General features: G+C 34.6%; 2 protein-coding genes across 4 annotated transcripts in view; one reads left to right on the top strand and one right to left on the bottom strand.

Annotated features, from left to right (window-relative positions):
- The window catches only part of Fili (Fish-lips), a 144,563-nt gene that overhangs the window by 32,991 nt on the left and 87,629 nt on the right, over positions 1-23,943 (top strand). The window lies entirely within an intron of this gene.
- LOC142241673 (cytochrome P450 6a8-like) lies at positions 9,168-11,151 on the bottom strand. Its single transcript, XM_075313461.1, has 2 exons — positions 10,003-11,151; positions 9,168-9,945 (listed from the first exon to the last, which is right to left on the bottom strand). Exons 1-2 carry the CDS (start codon positions 11,087-11,089, stop codon positions 9,524-9,526), a joined length of 1,509 nt encoding a protein of 502 aa, XP_075169576.1. The 5' UTR covers positions 11,090-11,151; the 3' UTR covers positions 9,168-9,523.

Here is a 23,943-nt window from a genome sequence, read left to right as displayed (position 1 = left end):
ATAATTCTTAACTAATTAAAGACGTATCATGGAAAGGTCCTCATGGAGTTCCTCTTATAGAAAGCCATCGCTCACACCCAGATAATGAAGGTTATAACTTCAAACATGTTTCATATTTGTCGCAATAACATTTTATTGAAAATTGTGTATCTGATTTCAGCACACATGGACAGAAAAAAATATATTTGCGACAAAAATATTACATGTCTCCCGTCCAAATATAACATTATACTCATGAAACATATATGAACTGATCGTATTCCATTGCAGAAAGAGCAAGCTGGAATTGTAAACATTCACAAAAATAACAAAAGGAATATTAAGAACATTTTTTGTTTTCGTTTTTAATACATTCCCATAAACTCTGAAGGCCTCTTGTTCATATCTCTTTTGCTCAACTGGAAGGTGTACCATTTTCAGCAGCACTCAATTGCCACCACTTTCAGCCACCAACCACATTGTACAGAAACAACACAAAGCAATCACTGCTGCGGTAGGTAGAAATGACAGCCATCATCAGATCAAATGAATTCTGCGTAACGAAAAAAAAAAATCAAAACAAAATAAAATCACTGAAGGGATTGGGTCCATTATCTTCCAATATTGCTAAGTACATTAAAATATTTGTAAAGGAGCTTTTAACACTTGTCAGTTTCTTACATATCAAAATGGGTATGGGTAAAAGGAAGTTGGATGATGAGTACCCCACTCTAGATAGTGAATTGCAGGGCTGCTTCCCACATGTGATGGATTCACATGGAATTGTCACAAAATATACACTCACAATCTCAGTCACTTGGCCACAGATGGGGAAGAAAATAGCAACTCGTCATTCAGCAACCCTTATTATTATTGTCTGCAGTTAGAACACGAACATAATTTCCATTAGCTATAAAACTACTTTACATTGTTTACATGAACCACCACGCATCGATGACACTCTCTTTCAGGCTAAAGAATAGATTTGATTCTATGGTGATATTTCGGTAGATTTTGTAGCTTCGAAACAAGAAAATGGAATGTGAAGACAATGACGAAATACCGGAGTGACAAGTGAAATGCTTTAAAATGTTAGATACCCCCAAAAACTAGAGCTTCAGAGACAGAAACATAGACAGACGGACAGATACAATGACAGACAGTCACTTGGACATATAACAAATGCGTAATAATTGATTAAATGATTGATGTCTTTAAGGAATTATTTAAATAGCTTTTGTTACAGGAAGTGAAATGAATAGCGAGTGGTAGAGACGGGGGAGGGAAAGTAGACGAGAATGTAATATCAACGCAGTTGAGAGACATGCAAAGAAATGTTACAATTATACCTTTTGTATATCAATTTGAATTTCGTCAATCAGTGAAAGCTTTTAATTTAAAAATTATCAAGAGCAGGAGCTCCCAAACTGGTAATGGAATTAAAATGTCACGCCGAAGATCATTCACTCTTCACCATGGACTTAAATCTTTAGACTCCGCTGAAGACATGATCTTTAACTATCTACAGATTTGCAGTATAAGAAATGCATGTCTGTCTACAGTTCAGTATTCATATTTTCCCAGCTATAGGAATAAAAGTGGAAGATGGGTGTAAGTTCTAAAAATTTAGATAACGCTATAATATGTTTTGGATACGCCTCGAAGTTTTTGAAATACGAGATATATATCTATCATCCTTAATTCCCATTTCACGAAGGTCCATTAATTCTTGTATTTAAAAATTGTATTTATTAAATTAAAAATGTATTATATGTTATCACATGCCCGGAAAACATAAATAATCGTATCAGCAGCTTCTGCTTGGTGTCGTCGTAAAAATAAAAATCAAATGTTCACTGGCCTTTTGACCCTCTTTTTCGTTGTTGTTGTATTTCTTGTCTTGTCACAAACACTTTTATTTTTCATAGGCCTTTCCCACTTACCCATTCATCCAATTTACAAAAATTTGCTTTTAATTACTTAATTTCATATCATTTCACTTTTTCTGGTCATTTTGTTTTGTGTTGACGATTTTCCACGCTGTAATGATAATTCTTAATTGGCCACTTGTTGCCGGCTATGATTTGTTACTGCTGCCACAGACCCATTATCGAGAAAAGTCAAAAACATGAACAACAAGAACAACAAGAAAGCCATCAAGAACAAAAACGCGATTTATTGCATAAATTGACACTTTTAGGTCAAATGGCTATTGTACAGCCATAACTTTATCGTTAACATTTGGGCCACATTTATTTGCAAAAACTCAGCAACAAAATATGATGACAATTAAAATTACCACCAACCAAACAAAAATGGCAGGAAAAATTACTCTGGAAAATTGTGCATTTTGGCGAATGAAATGTAAATTTATTACAACATAAGTGCACAACATTATGGCCTTGATTAAAGCTTCTGTATACAAAATGGATCATTAACTTGTTTGTTTTTTTTTTTTTCAAGAAAATATATGAGAGTAATTTTCATAATTTTCGCAATTTTCATAATATGAATTGCACTTGTCAACATGGAATACAGAAAACCTACATGAGGATGGATATAATTGAGAGCGTTAAAAAGGTAATATGTATTTTGTGGGATATAAATTATAACAAAGGGAAAGAAACTGATTTTCTTAGACAATATTTGAATAGTTTTGCTATCCCTTTGCTTTTCCCTACAAAAAATTAACTACATGAACTAAAAATGGAGCCACCGTGGTGCAATGGTTAGCATGCCCGCCTTGCATACACAAGGTCGTGGGTTCGATTCCTGCTTCGACCGAACACCAAAAAGTTTTTCAGCGGTGGATTATCCCACCTCAGAAATGCTGGTGACATTTCTGAGGGTTTCAAAACGTCTAAGTCTAAGTGAGCCTGATACATCGGGCTACCACCTAACCTAACCTAACTATAAATGGTCTATGGGCCAGACATGGTTAGATGAAGCGTGCCGATGTGTCACTGGTGAACCAAATTTAGTCTAGGAGTGATAATTCTGGTAGACACTTACACATTCGGACCAAAAGAACTATACTCTGCCCCAGGTCTGTGATGTCGGAAGCTTGCGTGATTTCAAATAGCGAACGGACAGAGATCTTTCAGCATTAACTCGAGCAAAATCCTCATACTGTTGAAGTCACCCAGAAAAAACCGAACCCACCATAAAAGAAAATGTAGGTTTATTTTAGAAAAATTTAATTAAATTATTTTAGTAATTGCAACATATCACAAATAAGGCTATGGTCACACTAGGCAAATATTTGACCAAAATGAGTGTCAAACATTTTTCCAGAACCATTTTCCAAATATCTGGATAAGGGTTTCGGAAAATAATCCTACCATGATGTTATATATCCAATATGAGCTAAAAATGTTTGTTGCTTTGTCTGTGGCGACGCATTCTTTTTTGATTTCTGTCAAATATTTGCCCAGTGTGACCATAGCATAAGTATATAATTTTTGTCACATTGAAGAAATTTTATTAAAAATAATAATTATTGTTGTTTTGTTTAAGAAAATTCCATACTTTGACAGAAAAATAGAGTTGAAATGAAGCTTAAATTTAATGCAATGGAATTATTTCTTCAAACATAATTCGAATACTCTGAATTTTATATAAGTTGAGCGGCTTAATTTTTCTACGTAGGTCTATAACCTAAACCAACATATCTGTGCTAATTATCTACACTCTTTTAAAGTTTCAAAAGATGAGTACTTCAAATATTTCTATTTGAATTAACACTTTTTCACAATCCACCCTTATAAACAAAAAAATATAATTTCTGTAAATGAAGCACTGGATATGGCAATTATGGCATTCTTAAAGGATTAACCTCAGATAATTAATGGAAACTCGGTGTTCATAAATGACAATAAAGAAGAAAACTGATATTGTAACTATAACCATGTTGCTGAGAATCAACATATTGCAATAAAAATAAATAGCTTTAATATTTATTTTGAAGTATGTACTTTGTTCTTCATTTGTGTGAACATTGGCATTTTCGCTGATAGCATTGTAAATCCACGGGACTTGTTTTTCATTTGAATGTAAAGTGATCAGTTTAAATTATTTATGTCGATAAGTTGTCCACATTGAGTCAGTGCAATGGAATTCTTTTGTTAAAGGCTAATCCAAGGAATATTATTATTCTACAAAAACAATACTAATTATATCGATGTTAAATAAAGCAAATAATAAAAATAATAATATGGCCAAGAAGATTTTGATGGCACACATATAACGAGCAATAGAAAATAAATTAAAATCATTATTTAGAAATAACATTTGAAGTGTTTATTATCTCCATGTCCATGGCATTTTATAGGGTCGTACTATAGAAAATGCTTAGTCCATGTCGAAATACTTAATGAGTTTCTTTCTAATTCTAATTTTTCTTGACATTGAATTGTTTTTCATTGGTCTTAGATTTCCCATTGTTTCCATCCCACCGTTTTAGTGCTAATTTGGGCCTTCCGATCTTTTCTTTTGCCTCATTTGTATTCCTAAATAATAATATGTGCTAAATTAGCTTTACAAATTTTCATAGTTTCACATTTTTTAAATTTCCCTAGTTTATTTTCAATTTGTCTCAAATAAAGAACATTTCACCACAAATTGATGCAGCTGCTTCCGGAAGTTTCCAAAAAAAAAATACACAAATCTTGACGAATATTTACATTGGCACAATTCGTCAAGAGTATTGTGTCAACTCACGACAACAACAATCTCAACTAAGTAAAAAAAAGAATTAAGTTGTCGTCCATTCCGGAAAAAGTGGAAATTGACTTAAAAACAAATTAATCACAATTCGTAAAGGGCATCAAACACACTCGACTAACCATTTACAAAACAAAAAACTCCCTCGCAATGCCAACACTCATATCCAACGAGTCCCTCTTATCCAACAATCTTCAGGCAAGCCTCGCAAAAGATATTTTGATCGTTTTTCAACATAAACTACAAAACCAACAACACAAAGAAGAAAAAAATAACACGGGAAGAATAATGCTCAAACAATCATTTGTATTAATAACTCTCATATCAAAACCCGCATAAATTAAGACATTTCACTTCATCAATTATATGCCAAAGCTATACAAGAGAGAAGGAGAGTAAGCCATAATGAGAAAATGAGTGTAATTGGGAATATTGCCAATATTATAGTCATGGCCAAAGCCAAGAGAGTATTAAAAGTAGTCATAGTCGAACATAAATAGTAGGCGATTATTGCAATGATGATTTTTTAGGGCTGTCAAACGATTATCAACATGACAATCATCAGGCCATTGACAAAGTCAACACCATCAACCAATACAAGAGTGCTCTAAGGGGCGACTGACTAACTGCCTGCGTGTCGTTTGGCCAGCCGCTCTGTCTGAGAACAATGGCCTGCCGCTTGACTTTTCCATAGACGACCGGATGAATGGATAGATGAATGAATAAGTGGAAATATAAAAAAAAGAGGACAACTAGGAGTGGAGTGTTGAAGTGGCCATGATGTAGAAGTATAGCATGAATGTTTTATGCCTTCTTTAATACAGAATCTAATAAACGCATACACAATGCCATTGGATCCAATAGACAATTCCTAGTATTTATATTATTCAATTTATATTATTCAAGTACTGTGATGGGCAAAAATGACGTTTTGGATAAGTCCAAATGGCTCCATACAGCGGGAGAGAATTTTTTGATAGTTACCGGAATGATTAAATAAAATAATATAATAGTGTAAAAATTCTTCAATGCAAAACCATTTTGGCTACTTATAGTGTTATGCGTTTTTATACCTTTAAGCAAGATACCATAGGGTGATATATATACGAGATCTACCTAAATGACCGACTTGCGCGAATGCGCATCCGAAGGACACATTATCATAGGATGGACTCATTCCGGCCGGAGTGAGACAGACACGAAGAGGAAGTTTTTATACCTTTAAGCAAGATACCATAGGGTGATATATATACGAGATCTACCAAAATGACCGACTTGCGAGAATGCGCATCCGAAGGACACATTATCATAGGATGGACTCATTCCGGCCGGAGTGAGACAGACACGAAGAGGAAGATGGAAAGAAGTTTGAGGAACCGCAGTGGACCAACTATGGTCTAAGTGGGCACATATCCATTTAGCATGGATTCGTGTCATCCTCCATTACCATACCCAACCTAACCTAAGTGTAATCCTCATCTGACTGAAATTAAGAAATCGGAAATATGTAGATAACCCTTCACTATATTCATATAAACATTGTACTACATTTAGGGAATATATTTGAATCTGAAATATAAATTATGACTATTTGGTATTATGACTATTTTCCATTTGTTTGAAGTTTGCTCTTGTAAACGAAGGTTCCTTGTGTCATAGGAAAACTTATTGCATAGATCCATACTATGATATACCATCTATATTTATTGATTTCTAATCCAACTAACTCGAATCAGGGCCATAATAATAATTGAGGGAATGAGCTATGTCATATCCCGCCTTCATTATCTAAATGTGAGTTTCATATAACCGTATTCTATACACTCAAAAAAAAGTTTATTTGGATCCAAAGATTTTGACTTTCCCTTAAGGATTTTGGTATTGATTCCGAGCCAAAGATGCGGCTTTTTTAAAATAAAGAAATTTTTAGCGACCTATCTAGCTTTAAATCTAGGACCAATAAAATTAAAATTAGGATACAGATCTCATTTATCAAATTTTCATTCTCTTTTCACGGTTTATTAATAAAGGTACTCACGTACAAACAAATGCCAGTTTAAAAGTCCAAATTATAACGGATACTTCAAAGTAAAAAAAGTTTTCTTAATAATAAACTTTAAACCAAAGACGCAAAATCCTCAAAATAAGTCTTAGCCTATATTTGAAGCGTTTTTATCTTAAATCTAAAGTTTCAATATTTATGTTAATTTAAAGACAATTTCTTTAAATCAAAAATTCGCCTTACTTCAAAGACATGCGACTTTAACGGTGGAACGCAAATTTACAAAATTTGTGTCCTAAATTTAATGAAAAAAATTTTTGAAGCAAAGATTATAAATTTTATTCCAATTAAAATTTAATTTGTTTAAAGAAATTTGTCCTTAATATTTCGTAAATCATATAATTGGAGCGATTTTCATTCATTCCTAGAAGTTGTTTTTTCACTTTCTAAAAATTTTGGGTTTAGTAGGAATAGATTTGTATTTTTATAATGAAGTGTTTCCTAATAAATTATTATAATTTTTCTCAATGAAATTGCTTCCTTTTACTTTATTCCACTTGTAGATTTCGTAACACTTTTACCCCATAGTGTACATACTTACTTAAGTATATACTCGTATAACAAAGAATTGCGTGTTTATTGTAAATAAATCATATATTAAAATTGCCAACGAACAAATAGAGTAAGGCAGTTGGACAAAAGCGAAAATATCCCAGAATATTGGTGTGTGTCTGTTCGCATTCATACATTTTATAAGCAAACACTTTGGATTCCATTTCTACTATTTTCTTTTTCCATAAATTCTCACATCACTTGAGTTAAACGAATTTTTATGGAATCAATAAAATATAAAAAATATATATACATATTTCCTTTATTTTTAATACTCATTTTCGTTACCACACAGTGTTTTTTAAAGAACACGCCATTTGGAGTTTTCTTTGGTGCAAAACAAAGACGAATTGGCAAAATGACAGACAAATAAGAAACAAAAGTTTTGGGTGATAATTTTGCTGTGAAGTTGTTGGTAATTTATCACTTATGGTGAAAAAATGTTGTAAACTGTAATCACGCATATATTTCATCAATGCTATCACACATTTCTCTTCTACGATAAAAACAAAACTCTCATTCAAACAAGCACTCATTTGAACACGCAATCTGTATTCTCAACTGAAGATTATATTGCCATAAGATAACCTAATGTATGTAGATGTATGAGACTTTTACATCCCCAATATCTGTGTAGATGTATTTAGGATTGCTCCGTCATACTATGTGCGTGTGTTCTTCATTTACTTAAGCTTAGTTTACTTTTGCTTAAACTAATTACGGCAATTTGTTATATTTACACAATAGGCCTCGCTGGCTATCTTGACAAACCCATACAAAAGTTTTCACACGTCTTCGTCGCCCTCGACTTGAGAGATTGAACTAGTGTGCGATAACTAAAGAGAGGTCATTTTCATTTGCATTCAACAAACACACTTCATATGCTTGGTTATCTGTTTTGTGAGTGTGAAGAGATTCACTTGCTCGAGATAATGGACAATAATTAATTACAATGGGGGAATTAAAATGAAAAATATTGTTTAATTATAGCTGTGACACAAATTTAAAAGTTCAGTTGCATTCTTTTGAAATTAAAATCTCAAATATTACCCAATAGATGATGAGATACTGACTAATAAAAATAAAAATCTAAAAAAATCAGAACCTTTTAACATAACATATGTAGTTATGTTATGTTAATGTTTGATTGTTTACTATTATTTTTTTTTAATAACACCGAGGAAATACTCCTAGTATTTGGTAAAATGTCTGTGATTCAATTTTTATACGCTTTAACCCAAATACATTGCTTTAGAAGCAATCACTTGGATGTAATGCGATTCACAGATAAAAATCGTGCTACTTGAGTTAATGGGATTATGGTAATCAGCAGATATATTAAAATCTGAAAACCACTCATCATAAAAACCACTGATCGTATTTCGAAGAAACCATTAAGATTTAAAAAACATGTTTCAAGAACAAGAAAAAATAAAATAGCGGTAATCACACTAACAATTTTAAAGGGTTCTAATCGAAATTAAAAATTTTTTCACTCGGCAATAGTATTAAACATGTAAAATTCATACGTTTTGAGGTAAGAGGAAGAGAAAGTATCATAAACAAACATTAATTTGGATAACTTTTAGGTGACATTGTAAGCTTCGTACTTATTGATCAACCTCAGACTACTGATAAATAATGTAAACAATGATCTATTCATTTGACTTTTCAATATAAAGTATCTATTATTCTTCCACAGATTGATTGAAGAACAATAATGAAGGTTAAATTGATGTTATTTCTACTTTAGCTCTATCTAAAGAAAGTGATATCCACAGAAAATATTCACATTGGCTGTAGAAAAGAAAAAAACTGCATCTTTGTAGGCATCCAATTGAAAGACTCTACATTTGGTTTATACATAAATATATATTTATAAGCAAAACAATTTTGCTGCATAGAAATACAACAAATTCACAATTTTTTTTTTCTACACACTAATATCTTATCTATATTGCACATATAATAAATAATCTTATAACAAACTCGACATTAATATCACAACACTTCACAACATATATAATGTATCTCACAAACAACCTCAACAATTTTGGTAAAATATTTTTACATACATATATTGTCACAATATCCAATTGTAAGCTGCAAAGTCATTCGAGATCAGATTTTTAATACAAATAATTTGACTTAAGTTTTTTTTTGTTCATCAAATACAATATTAAGAGCCATTGTTTGTAAAATCTACAACTAATTTGTAATACTTTCCAAATTGAGATATATACCACCCTTAGCAGTTAAAACCAAAGCCTTCTCATCGTAAACCAAAGGTACGGGGGTTTTCGGAGCCAATGTGAATTTGAAGTTACGCAGCAATAATGCCAAACCAACCATGGCTTGCATTTTACCAAACCTAAGACCAATACAATTTCTAGGACCCTCGCCAAAGGGTAGCCAAGCCATAGAATGTCTCTTGGTTATTTCCTCGGGAGTAAAACGTTCTGGAATAAACTCCGAAGGATTGGGATATATAGCTGGATCGTGGTGTATGGCATCGATGGGTATAATCACAACTGTACCTTTTTCAATGGTATATGGAGAGTTGGGAACTTTGTAATCAGTCAAAGCTTTACGAATCACTAAGGAGGCCACAGAATATTTCCTCATAGTTTCTAGAATACAAAAACAGATGATCGTAAGCGTACTTTATTTAACTTCCTTAATCTTACCATATAAAATCTGTTGTAGATATTTCAATTCTTTAACTCCTTCATAGGTTAGTTTGTTGTCGTAGTTTTGTAAAACTTCATTAATTTCTTGTCTCACTTTACTTTGCATATCCTGGTTAATGGCCAATTCATATAAAGAAAATCCCATGGTGCTGGAACTAGTTTCGAAGCCAGCCAAGAAGAATACAAAGGCTTGAGCAGCTATTTCTTCCAAAGTTAAACCTTCAGTGTCATTACGATTTTTCAATTCTATTAGAAGATTCATGAAATCATTTCTCTCAATCTTTTCGCGTTCCCTATATTCTACAGTGTCCCTGACTACTTTCATAAAGAAGTTGCTTACATCTTCTGGAATAAAAGCCAAACCAAATTTCCTAGCCATATCAGGATAGGCTTGGGCAAAGGCAAATAAAAATCTACCATGGCGACGCTCTGTGAATACTTTCTGACCCATTTTACGGAACTTAGCTTCAGGATCCTTTAAACTATTGCACTCCAAACCAAAGGCGCAACTTCCTATCACGTCGGTTGTGAAACGCGCCAAGAGCTCTCGAATTTCTAGGCCTTCTTTATCGACTTCCTCTTTACGGATTAATTCCTGCAAAATGTTGACAAATCGTTCACCCACCTCGACAACAGTGGGGAACATGAATTTCATTTTGCCTGAAGTAAAAGTGGGTGTTAGCTTTGTTCTCATTTGCTTCCATTTGGGCCCATCCAGTTGAAACAGATGCCCCGACAAGGGATCATCTTTCTCATTATAATAACCACCACGGTGAGAGAAATCATTGAAATCCGTTATCATAACCCTTTTGATAAGTTCAAGGTCAAAGAGAACAACAGCTCTTCTCAAACTCAAATAGAAGCCTCCAAATGGAGCCTTATCTTTATATTTTTCATACAAATCACGGAATGGCTGTTTTAGAGGTTGTTTTGTGCCCACTGCTTTCATGTTGCCATAGAATAAATCTGGTTTATTGTGAACCACTCCACGATCTGCCCAATAGTTTAAATGTTTGCGAATAAAATGCAAAGCCATGGTGATTACAGTGATCAGCAGAATCACAAAAACTTGTAGAACAGCCATTGTAGCAAAATATACGGATTGTTATGCGACTTACACACGACACCGATGAATGAAAACTAAACAGAGAGAGGAGAAAGCGCTATACTTTATAGATGACGCAAGAACGAATTAATCGTTGTCATCAAAAGCTGTGTGAGAGAGAGAAAGATAAGAGCGACTATTGTTTACATTCTCTGGATATTATATTTGTTTATAATAGAGTTACCAACTCGAATGGTAATGCATTTCATCTGGGTAACAAACAAGAATTATCGATTAAATGATGATGTCCAATTTCATTGTCATAGTAAAGAGCATGGTTTATGGCAAACTAGTTATGTTTTAGACCTTTATTCATTAGGTTTTTTTGTATACATTTAGCGCATGAACCTTGTAGTAATATTCCATCTGGTTTGTAATTTAAACAATTGCTTGTAATTTGAATATTCACTTCATTGTCATTCCGGTCTTTCGAATACTTTACCAGTATGGCTACTCTGGTGGCTTCTTTAGTTTAATGCCTCCACTCAACCTTATCACCATGTTCTCCCGCTTACCTAATATGGGTTTCTGATCATTTTATGACCTTTACCAACATTGGATATTTATTTTTATATGAACGTATGTATCTAGTTGTAGAAAATTGTTGACAAACATTAATCTCACTTGCAATCACGTCCTCTTTTTGATTCCGCCGAGTCATTGTGATTTGATTTCTTTTTATTCATGTGTATAAAAATAATTGATAATTTATATGAGCTGAGTTATTTTTTATGAGTTGTATACAGAATGATATAGCAAAAATTCTTTAAAGAAGCCTTTTGAGTGGCTACAATAATACTAATAATAATATTTTTTTATCCAAGGGGGAATTCCTGGAGGGAGAATTGTTATAATCATCTCTTAGGATTTCTACACGATTTATTATTAATGCAAAGTACAAGGAAAAGTCATACTAAGTAATTAGAATTTTTTAATAGCGATAAAGGTTAATTCATAACCTCACTTTTTTTTAAATATGATACGCGTATCATAATTTACTTGTTCTAAAATTTAAATTAGTGCAAAATAAATCCGGACTTGCAAGTTCAAGTAATCTGCATTTTTTTTTGCCAGAACGTCTCGTGATGCTGTGAAATAGTTTTATTATTCATATGTTCTTTGAAACTGTATTAAATATAAACTGTCCTTTAGACTTTCTCCTAAAACGCCATTGTTAGCTTCAATGCCCCTGGCGCAAAACTCCAATGCATTGAGATCTGAATATTTTGGTGGCCATTGCGCAATAGAAATGAAGGGAGGTAACTCCTTTCGTAAGTTGATGCGTGCTGAGGGCGATAGTACTGAGTCTTGTTTGAAAGTCCAAGGTCTGCGGCCGAAATATTTCGTCAGCCCAGGAATTTAATATTGTCTGTAGGGCATTTATTTTGTTCTCTGACGATGAATACGAGCGGGAAGCGATCCAGTGGACAAATAATCGATTTACTACACTTTTTCAATCATCTTTTACGCCAATATAGCGAACAACACATCTTTATTTTTATATACGCGTTGATAACAATTTAAAATTAATGGCCTTATGAAAGAGTTACAAATTTTTTATAACCCTGGGAATTATGTAGCGTTTATTTGTTGACTAAAAGTTTGCTGGTGACACATTGTGTTTTATGTTGATTTACTTGGCTAGAAAATATTTACAATCTACCAATTGCAGAATTTCATTGATGGGGTTTGTGTGATTTTTCGTGGTTCTAAACTTCATATGCAAATAAATATTTTATGCTATTGCTATTATATGATATATGCTTTAGGTATTGCTGTTGGTTTTTGTTTCTCATTTTCAATTTAAATTTAATTATTTGTTACAAAAAACACCTGTGCTGCATTTTTTCAGTTTTTCACATTTTCTCCAATAATGAAAAACTGTTAGCACCCCTTCGTTTACTCTCTCTCCTATGGATATTGCAGTATTTCAATGGAGTTTGAATTTGCTTCGATGACTTGTAATAGCTCCCAGCATGAAAGTATGAAATGTTTCGATATTAAAATTTCTAATAGAATTTTAATTATTGAAATTGTTTTATAATGGAATTTATACAATGCGCATTGTTATCATTCTTTGAATATTGAATTCGAATTAGCTGTTATATAGAGAAACTTTTGAACAACCATCATACATGACAATTAGAGGAAAAAAAATACAATTCAACATGGTTGAATGGCTACATGAGCAAGAGTATATGTTTGACTATATTTTAATTTATAAAATTTATTTTTTGAATCCCAACAATGAAATAGTATGGTATACGTATATGTTTAATGAATTCATTTTATCTCTAAATACCAGAGGTGTTGTTTGATAGTTTTTAAATTTTGCCAAACAAAAGAAATTTTGTTTGTAGTAGAGACCAAAATAAGTAGGAATAAATATATCTATAAAAATGTTGGAAAATCGTTTAATAATCATTCTGAAATTTATTAATTTCCTTTAGCTTTTGTTTTTGTTCTGTAATCCTTCTTAAAACCCAACCCTCACCAATTTTGATAATTATGTTACGAATAAACAATTTGCGGTTACATTTCAACAATGTGGCCTATATTAAGAGCACCTACACACCAATTGTATTCGAATGCCTTGTGCAAGTTTCTTTAATTTACCATGAATTTCCAGTATCGATCATGTTACAATGGAAACCACAAAAGAGAGTATCTGAAAATTTTGTCATTTTTATGAAGATGGTGCGTGCGGTTAAAAGTCTTTAGAAATAAAAGAGGAAGTAAATAGAAGAAATTTAAAATTTAATGTATTGAAAAATGTGATTCTTTTTTCTTTTTTTACAAAATAATATTTGCTACAATATATTATTTTGTTAAAAGCCTTTGAAAGTAAAAGAGAAGGAACAAAAGTTAAAAAATAAGGAAAAAAACATTACTAATATTGTCGTTAGAATTGTTGTTGTGTCCTTAGAAACCAGTTTCATATAGTTATCACAGTAATTGTTGTTGACTAGAAACAAGACATTGTGTGATCGTTCGCCAATCAGGTGAATTCAGCAATGTCTTTAAAAATAGATTTCGATTTGTTGGTACATTAGTAGTAACAAATCGAAATCTAAAAATAAGGTTAAGGGATTGTAAAGTTATACGAAAAGATGATGCACAGTGCGGGTGAAAAATGGTTAAATTTGGGAAGAATAATTCTCGTATGTAAATTTCATAAGAAATTAACATAAAAGAACCAAATTGAATCATCTCACCCGGCCAGATCTCGCTAAAGACTATGGAAATGTGTAGTGGCCAACACTGAAACATATATGTATAGTCAGGCTTGCGAGATGGGTATCTGGCATTTTCTTTTCAGTAACTTAATGATGTCAATTCCCTTAATCTTCCTGTCCAATAAGCTCGAATAAATATTGTAATAATTTCTAGTTAAAAAACATCATTTAATTTTATCCGATTTACTAGTACCAGTTAGAGAAATCTTCTTCATTTTCCATTTTCTTTGATTTTTAAGCCACAAATTAAATTATCTGTTCAGCCACAATAGGCTTTGAGGGATTTGCATGCTCTTTTCTAGTAATTGATTAAACATTACCAAAATTACCCTCATCATCCATTCGTCTATCCATGCTAAACTAAATCCTACTACAAAAAGCCTTAGAACATCCATTGTCCTAGTCATAGAAGATATATTATTGTTTGGGGTTTCCTCTACGCCTTAAGACTTCTCCTCATTTCTCTCACAGGGCGCAACTAAGTTTCGTTATTTGCTGCCCCCATACTCTGTGATGGAGCTTAAATTCAACTGCCCATAAAAAAAGAGAGTAAGCCTTAGAGGCAAGCATATGTTAGAGGAAATAAAACAAACTTTTAAAGGAAAAGTATCCAAAAAACTGTGGGTGAGGATTTATAGCCCATAGGTTTCATAATAACCACATATGAATATCCCAATGTATAGTAATCAAACGAGAAAATAGCCTCATCCACATGAGTAGGGCTATGAACTTAAGAGGAGAAAAGGGAGGATATTTCAGTTGTGGCCAGTAGATGGTGGTGGTCGGACAAACCAAGATTTTTGGGATATGGCCAGCACCAATTTCACCAACAACTCAAACAAAAAGAAATGAAAGCCTTTGCGAAACAAGTCAAAAAGGTAAAGGGCAAAATAACAAATGACTCTATGGGTGTGTGGAGGAGTTGTCGGTTTTAGTGCTAAGTGGATAATGAATGATTTGCACTCACCTGGAAAATGGTCGAGAATGTTTTATTGGTTTAAGCATATGCATCCTAAGGTAAACGGATGTACTAGCCCTTGTGGCCATATATTTAAGTATCTGAGGGATGAACAATTGGTGGCAGGATCACAGAGGCATTTGAAGGCCAGACAGACACACATTTAAAAGTAATCTAATTTGGAACGAACACAGTCTTGTGATGAATGGCTTCAAAATAAGATCTAGTAACAAAAAACTAGTTAATTACAGAAAATAATTTATTTGCTTTTGCAGACTACTTTAATAGAAAAACAAAATCTTTGAAAAAAAAGTTACATATACAAAAGAATTCCTAATAAAAACCTAAAAAGAAAATCATGAAGATCGGAGCAAACATGCTACTTTTAGCTTCCTCTTTCTCACAGCAGAACTGACAAATAAGCAATACCATTTAAAATAATTACGCATCGCCAGCATAACGAAAGAAGTGACCTCGAAAATGTGTATGCTTAATTATAATTTTCCATGGAAATATACCCATATTAAAGACTATGGGCCAAAAAATGTCTTTCATGTATATTAAAACTCCCAATGCTTTTAGATTTCTATTTCATAATCTCTGTCTTTTATTTATTTTGTAATATATCTTTTTATAGCTTTACAATATTTTACTCTTGGCATTATCACTTACTCTTCATCATTATATTTTATATTTTTCTCCTTACCTTATACTATGAAAGGTAATTTAAATTCAATTCATTTCCATTTAATTAAAATTTCCCATTCACTCATCTCATCTTTCCTTCTTTTCTTTATTTTTCAGGTAATGATTGATAATTTCTATGTTAAAACATTAGCTTCAGGTAAGACCAAACATAAAAGCAAACCTATTTCTTCCAATGCTTTTTCGAAAAACGTATGATTAAATTCAAATTAATGCTTATCTCAATGTGAATATGCCTTTAAGGTATATTCTTTGTAAACGAACAGATCCCCAAATGAGAATAAGAGTATGTACAAAGGAAAGGGGAGAGGGGTATGTGTATAACAGTTTAGCAATTAATACCTAATTTAGTTAATTAATAATCTTCATTGATATATCTGTATAAAGACCAAGACTTGAAATAATACTTTAGGGCTCTTTTGGAACGGAATGAAGAAATATGTGGAAAATTAGTCTACTATTTACACACTTTTTGTTTCAATGATAATACATTGAGAGAAATTTTGAAATGTATATAACAAAAAAAAATTATCTCAAGTATTAACAAAGACAAATTTTGGGCGAGAGAAAACAGAGAAGGAAACCTACTCTGTAGTTTAGAATATTAGGTTGGATATTTGTTATTAAGAACATGGATAGTCTAGAACACCCAGAAAAAAGTGACCACTTCTTTAAGTTAAAATGAACTCATTGTGAAGAAAGTTAAACTTCGTATAGCGCCAAAATTGAAGATTCCAAAATGAAGACGAATGAAGGGGTTGTTATTCTGTTGCTGTTTTCTTTCTTTTTACACCATCACGAACATTGATAGACTTAATGTTTGTTATTAATGTTCAATAATTTTGAAAAAACGAAAAATTTTCTCACTAATTTAAAATAAATATTTTATTTGATATTTATTATATTATTTTACTATATTATTTTTTAACAATCTCTCCGTATACCATAACAGCGCGATTCCAACTAAAAAAACAACCCACGCGCAAACATATCGATTACAGGTAGATAAAAGAAATATAGGAAGATTTCCTATATTCTAACAAGTTGTTTCCTTAAGTTTTGAAAGGATTGAATACTTCTTAGTACGAATGAACTAAAATATTTTTCTATGCCAAGTGTTATTCGTATGTATGATAAGCTTTCTATATTAAAGGAAGTCAGTATTATCGTTTTAGAAGAAATTTTACTAAATTTGAGAAAACTTGGTTTTAGTTCGGTTTTTGTTTATTTTTACGAATGCTTTGTTATCAGTGAATAAAATTTTCTTGTTCAGTAGTAAATTCTTATACCCAGCGAAGATAACAGTATTAGTAAAATTCCAGGCCTTATTCTAGTTAATGAACTATTCCTAACTGCTTTCAGTTTAGGATTTTTTACTGAAATAAGTAAATTTTATTATTTCACACAAAAATTTATCTTAATGGAAATGAAATGGCTAAACTAAATTGATAAACATTTTTTCCTTTAGTTTCGAAGGCACTTTTTTCTGGGTAAATAACAACGTCTCTTGGCGTTGGCCAATTTTTCCTACTTCTGAAGGGAATAGTGTATTGGTTAGAATATAACTCCATGTAAATGCTGATAATTACAGAGATATATCATAAAGCGAGATGCCTATCTTCACTCTGTATTCACTGGGTAATAAAATTAATCGTGCAATTAAATTAGTTAGGCTGAGACATATTTCAATATTCTTTATTCAACCGAGGATGCTCCGTAGTCAATTTTCTACAAACATATATGCATGACTTTTAAGAGCTATAAGAAAATTGTTCAGAAAAGATCACATAAAATTTAGAAAAAGCATGAAATCTTTATTTGAATCGATATTACGGTCCATATAATTTACTGCTCGTCAATTGCTTCATCCGCTTAGTCCAATTTTGACATACTCTTTGCAACATTTCGTTCGATATGTCACGAATAAATGTTCCAATGTTGTTTTCCAATACGTCTTTATAGACATGAGCTTTAAAAAGGTCTAAAAGCGTTAAATCGCACGAATTAGGCGGTCAATTGAGCGGGCCCGAACGTGAAATAAAATGTTCACTTAACTTATTCGTTTGAAAGAGGAGTTTTTGATAGATTTTAGATCTACAAAATCTAGCTAACAAATCACCCTTTCTATGGGATCCATATTTAAATCTGAAGCAATAGAATTGACTTTTACTATTGAAATTGTGAAATAAATATATCGTTAGCTTAATGTGTAAAAGTGCTAAGTCAAATTTTTGAAAATTTACAGGAGAGACAAAAAACTTACTAAATTGTGAAATAAACCTATTTTCGAAAAACTGTAAATGTAGTTAACATAAATGCTTTCAATACTAACAGTAAACTTTCCGCAAAATCGCACACAACAAATTGCTATTAAAATTTTTTAGCAAAGCCTACTCAACCTAAAATTTGATTTAGCACGTGTATTTTAACAGGTGCTGACTTGGCACTTTTACACAGCATTACCAAACAGAGATAAAAACAGATATTTTTTTTTTGCAAACTATGTATTTTTGATTTATCTGTCGATCTGCATCTTAATCCATTTTTTAGTAAAAGGTTTTTTTTTATTATTCAACCGTCGAACTGAACGGACGTGTTTTCTAATAGCGGAGTATTTCATCGTAATAAGTACTTATTACGAATTTCACGTGTGGTGGAAATAATAAACCACCATGCAGCGAAATTCAAAGTCATCCACTGGGTTTCTAACTTCAGGGCCCAGTGGACGGGTAACGACTGAAGTTATAAATTTGGGCAGCGACCAAGAGTCAGGCCCAATTAGTCGACCTGTAGACGGGTCGACTGGCGGTGACACTTTGGCAAGTCGAACCTTTTCTAAGGTGACGACATCAAAAGGAGGCAATCCCTCTCGAAAGAGATTCAAGGAACGAAGAAATGCTTTGTTTATCCTAAAGAAATTAGGATCAGTCGACCCAAGCACGTTGTCGGCTAAGCAAAGCGATTACTTAAAATGGGCTCAAGGAATTCTTGAAGCTGGAAAAAGGGAACGATCAAAAAAAAAAAAAGGGAACGGGATCAAAGATCGTTTGCCTCAGTTGCAAAAGACAGCCTTGTGATGGCTATTATTAATAAAGGAGCATTGGACGGTATGATTCCAAGGCAAAAATGGGGGGAAATTGAGAACGCGATGTCTGGTGTCTACTCAGAGGTGCGAAAAAAGTTTCCCGGACCAAGTCCTCGACGGCAAGATGCTGGATGGTATCAAGGACGATATAAGTTAATAGCTTTTGCAGACCAGAGGTCTATGGATTGCTTTAAAGCTGCATTGATGCTAATTGGTGAAGTTTGGGAAGGAGCCGCTTTGGAGTTAGTCGATAAAAAAGACATACCGGCTAAACCTAGAGCACATGCATGGATACCGGCAAACCCTCCTGATCCTGAGTCAATACTAGAGAGACTAAAAGAATGTAACCCAGATCTTCCAACCGCCGATTGGAAGGTTGGTCGTTTGGATGAGGTGGATGGACCAAGACGACATGCGGTGTTTATATTAAACATAGAGTCGCTGCCACATCTAGCCCAGAACAAAGGACGCGTAAGTTATGGCTTTCATGATATCCATATGAAGGTATACAAAAGCGATCAGCCAAAGGATACCGAAACGGACAAGCCTCCGGTAGAGTCAGCAGTGAAAAAATCTCCTAGCGAAGTCGAAAGAGACATAAAACCTACAGACTATGGCGAAAATCATATGCGGGAAGTTTCTACAGGCTCAAGCCTCACCAAAGCTGAACCGCGGATTGTTGCGAGAGTCACCGAGATCTGTGAAGAGGAAGCCCTTGATGACTCAATTGAAGCGGCTGATGTGACGGTGGTTGAAAATTTGGATGGTTCTACGGTTCCTCCAGATAAATCTTCACCATTGTAAGGCCGCTTGTGCTGCCTTAAAAGTTCTCCTGATGAAAGGAGACATAGATATAGTTCTTATTCAAGAACCATACATATATAAGAACAAGATCTGTGAATTAAGCACTCCGGGTTTCAAACTTTTGCATAATACCGGTAACGATATAAATCGAGCATGTATAATTGCTAAAAACGAACTAAACTTGTTTCTGCTTCCTTCATTGAGCAATGCAGACACTGTCGTAGCCAGTCTAGAGATATCCACATGCAAATATTGGGTATCTTCGGTCTACATGGGACATGATAGGGATATGCCACCCTGTGCCGTTAAGACCTTAGTTGAGGAGTCACTAAAAACAAAGACAAAACTCATTATGGGATGCGATGCAAATGCACATCATAGTATTTGGGGAAGTAGTGATACTAATGCAAGGGGAGAGTCGCTAATAGAGTTTATTTTGCGTACTAACCTGGTAGTTTGCAATAAGGGAGATGCACCAACTTTCGTCACCAGGAACAGACAAGAGGTTTTGGACGTAACGTTGACCTCTCCGGAACTGAATGATAAGATATCTGAGTGGCAAGTTTTGAGGGAACATAGCTTCTCAGATCATCGCTACATCAGTTTCAGATTGGCTGTTCGTACTTCAAAGACCATATTTCCGCCAAATGTTAGGAAAGCTGATTGGAATAGGTATAGGGAATCGTTCAATTTGATGATACCGGAAGTGCCGGAGACAAATATGAGTACTGTGCAAGATATCGAACACGCAGTGGAGCGGATTACTAAGGCCTTCAACATTTCACTGAAAGCTGCATGCCCTAGAGGAAAGCCAAGGGGAAAAAATCGGCCGCCATGGTGGACTACGGAGTTAAGTAATATGAGGAAATCCTGCAGGAAGCTCTTTAACAAAGCAAAGTCCACAAGAGCTCCGGATGATTGGGACACTTACAAGATGAATCTGAGAGAATATAAACGAGAACTGAGAAGGTCTCAACAAAACTCTTGGGATGATTACTGTAGCAGTATTGAGAATACGTCAGAGGCTTCCAGACTACGGAAGGTACTAGCATCCACGAGCTCCGCTCCAGGTTTCATTAAAACATCGGAGGGAAATTGGACAACCTCCAGTGAGGAGACGTTGGAGGTACTTTTGGACACACACTTCCCTGGAAATCAGACGGTTGAACCATGTTCCGGCGGTGTAACAGAGGCTCAGCGATCATTTCCTATCGAGGAAATTGTGTCGGAATCTAGAATAAAATGGGCTTTAAATAGCTTTGGACCATTCAAATCCCCCGGACCTGATGGAATTACTCCGGCGGAGTTACAGGCAGTGGCTGAAAGAATTATCCCCTGGTTGACGGTGATATATAAACAATGTGTAAACTTAGCATATATTCCAGAAAAGTGGAGGGAAACAAAAGTCGTCTTCATACCTAAAGCAGGAAAAGCCTCTCACTCGAGTGCAAAGGATTTCCGACCAATCAGCTTATCCTCATTCCTACTTAAGACCCTGGAGAGGATGATAGACATGTATCTTAGAACTAGCGTGGATTCAGGTTTGCTCTCGAAACGACAGCATGCATACTCGAAGGGCAGGTCTACTGAGACCGCATTGCATGAACTGGTCAGCTTTATTGAAAGCTCACTATCTGTCAAAGAATACACAATCGTGGCGTTTCTAGACATCGAAGGGGCGTTCAATAATGTCCATCCGAGCTCGATATTAAATGGACTGACAACTCTGAATGTTGATCCAGGTATACTTAGGCTGTTAGACGAACTTCTAATGAAGAGACGTATTTCAGCCACACTAGGGCAAGCAAACATACAAAGGTATGTGAACAGAGGCACTCCCCAAGGAGGAGTTCTATCACCTCTTCTTTGGAATGTTGCTATAAACAACCTTCTGGTTTCCCTAGAAAAAGAAAGGATAAAAGTGGTGGCATACGCAGATGATGTGGCGCTAGCAGTCAGGGGAAAATTCCCATCCACAATCAGAGATATTATACAGAGAGCTCTCCGGGTGACTGAGAAATGGGCGAAAGATAATGGTCTTGGTGTAAATCCAGCAAAGACAGAAATAGTCATGTACTGCAAAGATCGCAAAACTCCCAAGGTTAGGCCCATTTCCTTAGGGGGTACTGAAATTCCCTTTGGTGAGTGTGCAAAATACCTTGGCGTTATTTTGGACAGGAAGCTGAATTTTAGGCTTAATATTGAAGAGAGGGCGAGAAAAGCCACGGTAGCTTTGTACTCATGCAAAAAGGCAATAGGGAAAAAGTGGGGACTAAGACCAAAAATTGTGCATTGGCTATACACGGCAGTGGTTAGACCTATAATGCTATATGGTGTTGTAGTCTGGTGGCCGGCACTTCAGAAACCGACTTGTTTAGATAAAGTTCAGCGTATGGCGAGCTTATGTATCTCAGGCGCATTTAGTAAGACAGGAACAGACTCCCTTAATGTCATGCTACATCTATTGCCTTTAGACATTTTGGCCAAACAGTCAGCTGCAACAACGGCTGTGCGGTTGCGCGAGCTATCGCTGTGGTCGGAAAAAACGTACGGTCATAGTTCGGTCCTCAAAGTAATGCCAGATGTGCCTAACGTAGTGGATTACACCCTGGCAAAACCACTTTTCGACAAAAAGTTTGAAACTCTAATTCCCAACAGTGAGGCGTGGTGTACACAGACCCCGGGGAATAAAAGATATATAGATTTCTATACTGATGGCTCCAAATTGAATGGACAAGTGGGGTTCGGAGTATATTCTAAAGATCTGGAAATTCGAATAGCGAAAAGATTACCTAATCACTGTAGTGTTTTTCAGGCTGAAATATTGGCAATAAGAGAGGTGGTGAATTGGCTGAGAAGTAATGTTCCAACAAATATTGGCATTAATATATACTCAGACAGTCAACCTGCAATAAAATCCTTGGACTCTGTGTTCCTTAACTCAAAAACGGCCATCGACTGCCGCAAATCTCTCAACGAGATGGCTGAGCAGTACAATATTCACCTAATATGGGTGCCTGGTCATAGGAACATACCGGGGAACTGTGAAGCAGATGTGTTAGCAAGGCTAGGAACTACCTTACATATTCCAGGGGAACTAGAATCTGTTGGTATGCCTCTGGCCACCTGCAAGCTCTTACTGCGTGAGAAGGCTGTTATGATGGCCAATATTCGATGGGAAAATTGCAAGGGTTGTAACGACACCAAGCAAATATGGCCCCATTTAAACTTAAACCGCACACTAGATATGCTAGTGTTCTCAAGGCGTCAGATAGCACTCCTAATATCTGCTATAACGGGTCGCTGCCTGATAGGCGAATTTGCAAAAACTATAGGTGCGAAGTATAATGACTATTGTATAAGCTGTCATGACGTGGAGGAAAAGGAATCAATTAAACACCTCTTGTGTGAGTGTCCTGCTTTTTGTGTAAGGCGTAAGCGAATTTTAGGAGCATATAGCTTTAGATTACTGGCTGACCTGGAAAACGTTAACTTAAGCAGTTTGTTAATGTTTTTGGAGCAATCTGGTTGGTTCCACAAAAGTAAATAATAGAGAAGGTTCAGTGGTTAAGACTAGAAGTGCCCATATGTAATAGGTACTTTTAGTTAAATGTGGTATCACAATGGACTGAATAGTCTAAGTGAGCCTGAAATTTAATCGGGCTGCCACTTTAACCTAACCTAACCTAACCTAGTAAAAGGTTGACTTAGCACCTTTACACATTAAGCTAACGATATTTGATAACACATACAGTTTATTTCCCATTTCCCGTCGCGATATTATTTTGAGTGTAGCATCTCAGAGCTAACATCGACTTATATTCCTTCCCTTCTATGTATGAGTGAACTTGTGTCGGTGTTAAATACCATAATACATAATTAGTATTCTCTTCATAGGCGTCTAATTTCTCCCAAAACTATGATTATGAAAATTTCATTAAAACCTACTAAAGCATTCTACCCAAATGAAAGAAACATCATCAAAGGCAGTAGAGGTGCTAGGCAGTAATGAGCCAAGATGAGGCGAAGAGGACATCACCACTCC

This window comes from Haematobia irritans, chromosome 5 (genome assembly GCF_050003625.1).
Source record: "Haematobia irritans isolate KBUSLIRL chromosome 5, ASM5000362v1, whole genome shotgun sequence".
In the NCBI taxonomy this organism is placed as follows: domain Eukaryota; kingdom Metazoa; phylum Arthropoda; class Insecta; order Diptera; family Muscidae; genus Haematobia; species Haematobia irritans.
This window is presented reverse-complemented; position numbering and strand designations above follow the sequence as displayed.

What these genes read in the sequence shown, in the direction of transcription:
- LOC142241673 (XM_075313461.1), bottom strand. Translation starts at nt 11,089, where the DNA reads ATGGCTGTTCTACAAGTTTTTGTGATTCTGCTGATCACTGTAATCACC. An exon ending in TCTACAACAGATTTTATATG is followed by an intron (nt 9,946 to 10,002) that starts GTAAGATTAAGG and finishes TTTGTATTCTAG; the next exon opens with AAACTATGAGGAAATATTCT.